General features: G+C 59.1%; 1 protein-coding gene across 1 annotated transcript; it reads left to right on the top strand.

Annotated features, from left to right (window-relative positions):
* Positions 1-1,433: 1,433 nt before the first annotated feature.
* Positions 1,434-6,251, top strand: PTMA (prothymosin alpha). Its single transcript, XM_045559654.1, has 5 exons — positions 1,434-1,670; positions 4,285-4,356; positions 4,623-4,716; positions 5,129-5,202; positions 5,505-6,251. The coding sequence occupies exons 1-5, from the start codon at positions 1,626-1,628 to the stop codon at positions 5,550-5,552; spliced, it is 333 nt and encodes a 110-aa protein (XP_045415610.1). The 5' UTR covers positions 1,434-1,625; the 3' UTR covers positions 5,553-6,251.
* Positions 6,252-10,203: the final 3,952 nt, after the last annotated feature.

Here is a 10,203-nt window from a genome sequence, read left to right as displayed (position 1 = left end):
ACTGCCAATGACAGGGCGCAAAGCGTCAACTTTGTGTTCGCCCGCCACTCTCGGCCAGTGTGCACTCGTTTCTCCGGAGTCCCGCCTTCCGTGTCGGGCGCCCCCTTTTGGCAGCATGGTATGAACCCTATCCGTCGCCATCTTGTGTGTGGCACAGGTGTTATTCTGGAAGATCTTTGCACCTATTCTGGTTCCTCTTCTCATACAGCAGATTTCTTAGTTCGACAGCCAACTGCGATGGCGACAAGGAGGGAGCAGCCTACGGTTTTCGGATCGTATGCGTGTGTTGGATTGCTACATCACGCCACGCTTGCCGCGTCTTTAGCCATCTTGAGTGTGGCGTCTTCTTGGTTCCCTCGTTGGGGATCCACATGGTCCCCCAAATGGCTCCCCAAATTTCAAGGAGTCCCCAAGGACTAGCCTAACTGGCCTAAGGGACGATTCTTTACCCCCAACGACTCCGCAATGTTCACGTGCCCATGAGTCCAGAAGGGGGGTGAGAAAGGGGTAGACTCGAGGGCCCGGAGGGACCATGGAAGGAACCTGCCCCGAGACTGTCGCGACGGCAGTGACCGCTCCGGGCAGAAGCTGACCATAGCCGTGGAGCGCGGGCTCGCTAAGCAGCGCGGGACCCGCGGGCTAGCCTGCTCGGGGGCAGGAGCCCACATCAGGCATCCAGTCCCTTCGATGCACAAATCCCCAAGTGTGTGTGCGCCTGCCACAGTGCCCATTCGTCGGCCAGTCCAGCCAGCGGACGCCGGAACTGGTGGTGGGCGATGGGGTCCCTTCCCCCGGACTCGGGGCACCCGGGACGGGGGGGGCCATGGAAAAGGGACGGGGCGGCCCAGGTGCGCGGGTTTTGGCCTCGTGAACTCGTCGTTCGTCGTGGGGTATCGTCTATTAGCATTGCCACAATTCTTGGTCGGAGGTGCCCAGGCGCTGGGGGCGGGCACCTCCGCGGGCAGTGAGCTGGGCACCGCCTGGGGCGAGCGCGGCCCAGCACCCCGCGTCCCCCTCCCCCTCGCTGGCAGCCGTCGTGCGCGTTCGCCCGCTCCTCTTCCCTCCGCCTCCTTCCGAGCAGCCGCAGGAAGGGGGAGGAAGGGGGCGCTGGGCGGGCAGCTTTGCCGCGCTTTGGCTTTCTGCGTCAGCAGCCCCAGCAAAACAGCGACGAGAGCGCGCGTCCCAAGCGCGCCCGCGCTCCCCTCCCCCGCGTCCTCGGCGCCGCTGAGACCCGGCAAACTCAGGCCTTGAATGACAGTGCGGCCGGCGACTGCGCAGCGCGGGACAGACCGAAGCACTGCCGCTTTAAGCACGCTTGTCCATTGTTCGGAATAGAGCCAATCAGCGAGCGCCCGCTCCCTGCATTCACCCAATAGCGTTCGGGCAAGGGCGGCCGAGCACCGCCCACTAATCTATATTAAAGGTTCTGGCGCCGCGTGAGTCCCCCACTGGCTGCTGTGAAAAGCCATCTTTGCATTGTTCCCGGGTCCGGCTTCCTGTTCGCCGCAACCACCTCCGCCGCGCGTCTCCTCCGCCGCCGCGGACTCCGGCAGCTTTATCGCCAGAGTCCCCGAACTCGCGCTTTCTTTTCCGTCCCCTGCATCGGATCACCGGCGTGCCCCACGATGTCAGACGCAGCCGTGGACACCAGCTCCGAGATCACCACCAAGGTGAGGCTGGACGCCGCCCGCCCCCTCGGGGTCCGCGCGCCTCCACCCGTGCGGTGTGTGGCGCGCGGCAGCCGGGCTGCCCTAAGGCTGCTGGTGCTCTTTCTCTCGGGGAGCCCGCACGCCCCCAGCGCGGTCCCCCCAGGCAACCCACTCTTTGTGTGCGGAGGAGGGGGCGGGAAGCTCCGCAGCAGCCGTGAAGCCCGTAGGGGAGTGGGCCCGGCGCCCTCGGTGGCTGGGGGTAGGCGCGGTAATTGGTCCGTAGCTCTGGAAACTTGTTTGTGACTCGTTTGAGCGGCAGCGGGAAGAGAGGGGCCGGGTTGGGGGGTTTTCGGCCCACCGGGCGCACAGAGATAACTTTGAAACTCGAGCGCGTTGGGAGTCGGAAGTGATGGGGGAGCGTGTGCGGGCGCAGGCCGGCTGCGGGAAGTGGCGACTGGCCCCCGCGGACCGCCGTTCCCTTTGTTCAGCGCCGGGCGGCGGGTTTCGCGCCCTGCAGCCCGCCCGAGGTGGGTTTATCTGTGCTAAGCTCTGATAAGGCGGATGGGGCGGCAGGCGAGTTGGCCGCGACGTCGATTGTCCCCGCGGAGGTGTGACGGGCTTCTCCGCCTTGGGTGCTCTCCGCGGGGAGTGCGCAGGGAGCGGCCGCCCAGCTTCAGTAATAAACCAGCGGTGCCGGGCTTGGCTGGAGAGGAGGCGAGCCCACGCGCCGGAGGGGGAGGAAAGAGAAAGTGAAGCAGCGGCACGCCGGGGGACGATGGGCGCCCCCCGCGGCTGCCTGGGAGTACCGTGAGCGCCGCGGCTCCGGGGGCGACGCTGGCCAACACTGCGGCCGCGGCTGGCCAGAGTCGGGGCCGAACTGGGGGTGTTCCAGGGGCGCTGTGGCGAGTTCACCGCCCTGGCTTTGGAGGGTCTGCGCGGCCGGCGCTGTCCTCTCCTCTGCGCTGCGTCGGTCCCGCTGCCCTCCCTAGCTAGCGTCTCCGTCCTCGGCGGGAGCGCGGCGCTCACAGACGGACTGGCTTTTTTTTTTTTTCTCTTCTTATCCTTTGGCCTTGTTCCTCGCCCCTCGTGTCCCTGTGGGTATCGGCGCGAGTCACCTTGGCGTCTCCTTAACCCTTGTGTCCCTGGCGTCACCTCCGGCTCTCAGGGGCGACTCCCCTGGCGGACCGGAGCTCGACCGGGATCTCCGTAAGGGCTCTCGCGGCCCCCTCGGGGCCCATCCTGGGAACCAGTGTGGCTGGGTTCTCCCTTCTAGCGCGGAGCTTCGGCGTTTCTTTTTCTGGGGGGTGGTTTGCTCCGGGAAGCGCGTCCCCGACGGCCTCGGGCCGAGGAACTAAAAGCCCGGCGGACCTGCGACAGGCTCCCGTGGGACTTTGCCCGCCAAATGCGGACATGCAGGCCCGCGCGCCTCTCTTGCTAGGGCGACGGCAGGGGGCGTCGAGAGGCCGGAGACCCGCGCGCAACCCAGCGCGCTTAGCATGGCGAGCGCTGCCCTAGGGCCCCGAGTCCCCAGGGCTAGGGGTACACTCGGCGTCTCCAGGCCACGTGCTCCTCGCGCGCGGTGCGTGCCGAGGCCCGCGCGCAAAGCCCGGCGGGCGGGGGCTGCGCGCCTGCGCGCCGCGACCTCCCCACCCCCACCCGTTCCCCGGGGCCTTGGCCGCCAGGGGGCGAGAGCGGGCCGGTCCAGGGCCCTTGGGCCGGATTGGCCCCAGGGAATACTGCAACAGGTGGCCCAGGGCCACTCATTGGGCACTGGCCGAGTGGCTCCCTGAGCCTGGGCTGCTGGACGTCAGTTTGTGTTGGCAGACGACTCGGGCTCTCCAGGGGGAAAAAATTACGGGGCTTTGGGGCACTCGGAGTTGCCCTGCCTTTGGGGTCCGCCCCGGGGCGAAGTATGAGGGACACTGAGCCGGCTGTGCGGATGGCAAGAAGTCGAGGGGGACAGTCGGTGGGTCCAGGCAGCGGCAGGCCCTCGGCCTAGGGCACGGTGCCCGAGGCTGCACCCATTTCCAGGCAACGGTTTGCGTCCTCCTGGGACAGCAGGAGATGGGGGATCCGCGCGGGTTGGGTTTCCTCGGAGACTGCGCTTGCCAGGGCCTGGACTTAGAGCCAGGCTGGAAAGGACTCTGGCTGGCAAGGTGGCCTCCCATTCCCGTCCCAGACTAGGCCACCAGTAAGAGTTCTCCCGCCGTGCCAGGCCCCTCCCGCCATTACCTTATTTATGGGGCATACCTGCTGCCTTCCAAGAAGGGTTTGTGGGGGCGGAGCTCCCTCTGGGTGGAAACAGTCTCTGACGGGCGTGAGTGTTCTGCGGCTCGTTTGCCCGGCCTGACGGGTTTGGGGCTGTGGTGTCACATGGTTCCTTTCCTAGGAAGGATGAGGGGTTGGCGGAGCCCCGTGCGGGCCCGTTCTAGTCTGCGTTTGAGGGTGGGGAAATCGTAGGGAATCTGACCGCAAACTCTGGTATCTCTGCAGCCCTCCTTCCACTCCTCCAGCCACGGTAGCACGTGCCTCTTGGCTTTGGATGCGCACGTCGGCCCTGCATCTCTAGTTCTCAGCCCCTTTGCCTGCCCTGGGCTGCTCGGAAGACTTACTGGTTCCCTCTTCCCTTTTGAAGGACTTAAAGGAGAAGAAGGAAGTTGTGGAGGAGGCAGAGAATGGACGAGACGCCCCTGCTAATGGGAACGCTGTGAGTGGCCACCTTGCTCGCGAGCCCTGGCAGCTCCCGTCCCAAGAAGTTTCTCCTGGTCTGATTTTGGGTTTAGCCCAGGGCGGGAAAGGAGGCCAAGGCCCTGGGTAGTTCCTGTGTCAGGGTTGCCACTGGACCCTGGTTGGAAGGTGCTCTAGAGGCATCAGGCAGCCTCTGAAGGGAGGGGTGAGGGGGCCGGGAGCGCAGCTGTATCCTCTAGCCCTGGGCCAGCTGGTTAACTGCCGGGTGTGTGTTCTGTCGAGGAGAACGAGGAAAATGGGGAGCAGGAGGCTGACAATGAGGTAGATGAAGAAGAGGAAGAAGGTGGGGAGGAAGAGGAGGAAGAGGAAGAAGGTGATGGTGAGTAGCCTTGTCTGGCAGGAGGGGAAGGGATTGGGGGTTCCTTCGGGACAGTGGCCTTGCACCTGTGGAGTCGGGGCCTTCCTTGTTTTGGGCTGGTGACATGGAGCTGTGCCACACAGCCACTCACACTCCATCCACATGCTCGCTGTCCCCCCAGACGGGCCCCTTTGTGCAGCTTTGAAAGCCCCTGACTACTGATGTGCTAGGTGGCCTCTGCCCATGCAGCCGCTTGGGCCCTGACACTGACAAGTACATGAGTGGGTGTGGGTACCCGACCTGTCCAGTTTGTGGGGCAGCAGCGGCAAGTCCAGGGACATTCCTCCCTGACATAGCTGTTACTGGGAGATTCCCCAAGGAGCCACAGTTAGGAGGGCAGTGTGGTGTTTACCTGGTCTTCGATTCTCTCCAGGTGAGGAAGAGGATGGAGATGAAGATGAGGAAGCTGAGGCTGCCACAGGCAAACGGGCAGCTGAAGATGATGAGGTAGGGGTCTGGCTTGAGAAGGGTGGGTGTTGTCACCTGAGGTCCCCCTACCTCTAATAGGAGTTGTACCTGAGGCACTAAAGCTGGAGGGAAGGAGGGAATGATTCCAACTTTGTAGTTGGGGACATTGTGTGCTTCTGAGTGGGTCCCTTATCTTAAAGCAGGAATGGAAAGGAACATGGGCACAGACCTGGGGTCTCAGCAGGCTTTGGGGCTGCCAGTCCCTGGTCCTTGCTCTGCCAGCAGGTGGCTAGGGGGGACTGATTGGGAAAGAGGGGCCTTGACAGTCTTTTTCTGCCCAGGACGATGATGTTGATACCAAGAAGCAGAAGACCGATGAGGATGAGTAGACAGCAAAAAAGGAAAAGTTAAACTTAAAAAAACAAAGGCCGCCGTGACCTATTCACCCTCCACTTCCCGTCTCAGAATCTAAACGTGGTCACCTTCGAGTAGAGAGGCTCGCCCGCCCACCGTGGGCTGTGCCACCCGCTGATGACACGCGCTCTCCACCACCCAACCAAAACCACAAGAATTTGCAACAGGGGAGGAAAAAAAGAACCAAAACTTCCAAGGCCCTGCTTTTTTTCTTAAAAGTACTTTAAAAAGGAAATTTGTTTGTATTTTTTATTTACATTTTATATTTTTGTACATATTGTTAGGGGTCAGCCATTTTTAATGATCTCGGATGACCAAACCAGCCTTTGGAGCGTTCTCTGTCCTACTTCTGACTTTACTTGTGGTGTGACCATGTTCATTATAATCTCAAAGGAGAAAAAAAACCTTGTAAAAAAAGCAAAAACAACAACAAAAAAACAATCTTATTCCGAGCATTCCAGTAACTTTTTTTGTGTATGTACTTAGCTGTACTATAAGTAGTTGGTTTGTATGAGATGGTTAAAAAGGCCAAAGATAAAAGGTTTCTTTTTTTTCCTTTTTTTGTCTATGAAGTTGCTGTTTATTTTTTTTTTTTTGGCCTGTTTGATGTATGTGTGAAACAATGTTGTCCAACAATAAACCGGAATTTTATTTTGCTGAGTTGTTCTAACAAAGCTGTCTCAAGGCTGATTTTTCTGTTTCAGTTTCTTTCAGACTTTGAGAGCATCTTAAAGCTCAGGCCTAGCCATCCTGGGGACAGTGGGGTGAAGACACCAGTTTTGGAGGAGCTGGGTAGTTTAAGTGACCAGGCAGCAGGGTCTGGTGTCAGGAACTGGGCTGTAATTGGCTGGAGGGCTGCTTCCTGGGTCCCTGCACACCAACTGACCTCTGATGGTACCAAGGAGTCTTGTTGACCCCATCACTGGATGCCACGTGTACTGTACCCACAGCCTCAGACAATGGAGAAACAGGCCACAATTGGGATCTGCCACTCTTTGGAGCCCAGGGTGATGGCGGCACAGACTGAACTTGGCCAAGTCTCTTGAGAGGCTGCCCCTAGCGGTGGCCTCACCTGTGTGGTCGTTGCTCATTTAGCTCACCACGGAGTGGCTCCCCCTGGCGGTGGCATGTGGCATCAGCCCGCCCCTTAGGACCCTGGAGCTTTTATTTTCCAGGGCACTGATGCAACCTGGCCCTGTTTCCAACCTCTGGCCTCCAGGAGAAACTGCGAGTAAAGTCCCTTGGTTAGTTGGGCAGGCCCACCATGCCCCTTGGCACAGTTGGAGATGATACTGGGCACTTGAAGACATGAGCTGTGAGCAGTGGGTCAGGAGAGCCAAGTGGAGGAAATGCCACTAAGGCTCAAGCCCTCAGAGGGAGGTCCGGGGTCCTCAGGTGAGCTGGGGCAGAAGCCCTTGCAAGCCTCTGGTGTGAGCCCTTAAATTGGGATTGTGTCCATTCTCAAGAGGTGCCTGCAGCAGGCCTCTGATTTTGAAGCTATACCCTGGTTCTCAGCTTCTCAGCAGTTTCTGCAAGACTGCAGCCTCCCCTGGAGGAGAGGCCCAGGGTTGGGTGAGGAGGCAGGGAGAGACAGGAGATTGGGTGAGACAGGATGGGAAGGGAAGTGGGGCGAGGGAGCAGTGCCCAGGCAGGCTTCCCTATCAGGAAGGGGCTGAGGGTGTTGAGAGCGCACATGTGGTTAAGGGGAGAGAAATAGGCACATTTAAGACAGTGGGAGAGACAAAGTCCCCTTGCCCCACCCCTGCAGCACCATTTACTACAGACACACCATGCCTGGCCCATCCCATACCACCTGTCCCCCACTTTTTGGTTCACAGCAGACTCCAGGGTTCTGAGAGGGCTCGCCCTTCCCTGTGGCAGGAGCTTAGCCATCCTCACTGGGCCGTTCAGGCTGGGCATGGAGCTGCCCTCAGGCAGCTGCCACTAGGATCTGAGACAGACTGAGCCTTTGGTAGGAGGGACCCTCTGACCCCATGAGCCCACCCCACGCCCCTTGCACAGGCTGGGTGGCTGCATCTTGGCTTATTCAGGCAAGAAAGGGAGACCCTTGAGCCAAAACTGGCCAGTTCCTCTGTCCTGCAGATGTTCCTGAGCCCAGAACCCAGGAGGGTGAATCTCTAAAGCAGGTGAACCCAGGAGAGTGACTCTCTAAAGCATGTAGCAGGCAGCCCACGAAGATGGGATCAGGTCTAACCCAGCTCCCTCAGGTGCTCAGAGCCTCCACTGCAAGCCCCTCAAAAGGTGAGAAGCAGTAGGGGTCCAGAAACGGATTCTGCAAGTCGTGTTAACACAAGACAAACAACCTTATGGGCCTCAATCTCTTGTCTGCAAAATGGGAACAATAAGGTGCGGCATGAGCTGGGGCCCAGTGATTACTCTCTGTTGACATGTCCTCAGGGTCTGGGGTCACCTTGATTTCACTCCCAAAGTCCCCTCCAAGAGCAAGGACAGGGCCTCCCATGGAGCCCAGGTTGGAAGATTTGCAAGAGACTGGCGCCCTCTGGTGGACATAGGAACAGCAGGGGGCTCCTCTGGATTCTGTTCAGTCCAGGAAAGACCCTTCAGTAGGCCCTGGTTCCAGGGGAGGCGGCCTCAGCTACCCTCTACCACTCTGCCCCCACAACAAGACCTTTCTCTCTGTTACTGGAACCCCAGTCAGCTGTGAGAGTCAGTGATCATTTCCCAGCCCTTCCCTCTGGGCAGCTGATGCCCCATCCCAGGGACCTGGTCCTTTTCCTGGAGGGGAGACCCCAGGCCTCCCCAGAGCTGGAGCTGGGGGCTGAGGTCCACTCCTCCAGGGTCTTGCCCAGCTCTGCTCAAATGCTTGGTGTGTACAGTGCCCTCCCAGGGCAGATGCAGCCCTGGGTCATCTCTGCCCCGAGTTTAGCATGTGGGGGATGGATGTTCATTAGCATGAGGCCCTGTTGTAGAACTCCACACATCCTCAATGTGACTGCTGCCCTGAGAGCAGCCCTGGTGGGGCCTTTAGTCACTAGAATGGGGAGCTGGGAGTCCAGGTCTCCCAGCTGCACTCCCTGGCTCTGTCTAGGCTGCCTGCCACACTGCCCCAGGCCTGGGTGCCAGCATCCTGCACTGCCTCTCCTCCACTGTCATTACTGACCCAGGGGTCAGGATCCTCAGCCTCCAGCCCTTTCTAAGTCTTCTTAGATCCCAATCTCTCCAGGGCCCCACTGCCCAGCCTGCCTCTGCCACGCCTCCTCTGTGGGAGGGATGCCTGTGTCCAGCCCTGGCCGCTGGCCACTCGGTGATCCCCTTCTGGTAAGAGCCGCTTCATGGGATGGAAACCCTGGGCCCAGCATTATTTGGGGCACATGTCAGTCTGGTTGGGTCTCACAGGTTTGGCCCCACCCTTGCCCCAAACCTGCTGGTCCAGTGGCCCATTTCTCTGATGCAAATGTGGTTCAGTTTCGCAGTGTGGCTGCTGTCCTCTCTACACCCAGCGCTTGTAGGCAAGCTCAGGACCAGCCAGAGAAGGAGACAGAGCTGTGCTCTGAGGCTCTCCTCTCTGGAGAAGTCTAGAAGGTCTAGCCTCTTGAAGGTCTAGCCTGAGCTCAGAAAGGTGATAGAAGCTCAGATTGGAAAACAAGGGTGAAACATTTTAAGGCTGCCTGGCACATTGGCCTTATATGCTGTGAACGATATGTGCATTATTTGCAGAAAAGGACCAGCAGCCAGTGGCTGGTGTGGATTCCATGAGTGTAGCCCAGGGACCCAGCATGGAGGGTGTGTGTCCCCATGGCTCTCCATCAAGGCTGGCACGTGTTGCAACAAGAGGTGCCAGGTGGTCACTTGAGACAACCTCATTTCACATGTACCCATGTGGGGGCCTGTGAGGCTCTGGGCAGGAAGCAGATCCCTTACTGCAAGGAGCGGCTGGTGAGGATTCCAGAGGATATCAGGTGACATCTGTTTTTGCCACCAGCAGCCATCCCTTCACCCTCCTCTTTGCTGTAATCCTCTAAAAGCAGTGTCCAGTTTTCCTCCTGGAGAACTTCCCCTCTCCCACTCTCAGCCAAGCCCTAGGGGCAGAATATGTGACTTGGTCCTGACCAATCAATACCCTGAGGCCTCCTGGCCACACTGATAGGTTCAGAGTTGAGACATGACCCAAGTCATCTAGTCAGAGTGAACCCTGGGATTTTTTGATCAAGTTGCTGAAAAGGAAAGGAACATTTTTGTTCTTCAAGGATTTAAACTTAAGAGGCCCAGAGGCTTAGTCCTGAGGCCACTCAGAGAGGAGCAGAGCTGAGCCAAGAGGCAGAGGACCTTCAAGTTCTGATGACATTGCTTTAGCTACTGAGTCAAGCCATGCCTGAAGTTAGATCAATCTCTGGACCTTTCAATTATAGACGCCAGTAAATTTCCTCCTAGCTTAGGCTGGTTCAGGTTGGGTTTTCTGTTGTCTATGACTGAAAGACTGCCAACCAATACATAGGGAGAATGCAGGACTCCAGGCTTCAGGCTCCAAGGCCGACCAGGCCTCCATGAACAAAGACAGCTGGAGGAGGAAGTGCACAGAGGTGTGGGGGACCCCTTCTCTGGTGTGGTTTCCAGATTGGGAGGAACGCAGAGAGGTGAGTCAGC

Source organism: Lemur catta, chromosome 8, assembly GCF_020740605.2.
Source record: "Lemur catta isolate mLemCat1 chromosome 8, mLemCat1.pri, whole genome shotgun sequence".
NCBI lineage: Eukaryota > Metazoa > Chordata > Mammalia > Primates > Lemuridae > Lemur > Lemur catta.
The sequence above is the reverse complement of the archived record's forward strand: the minus strand, read 5'-3'. Positions and strand labels throughout refer to the sequence as shown.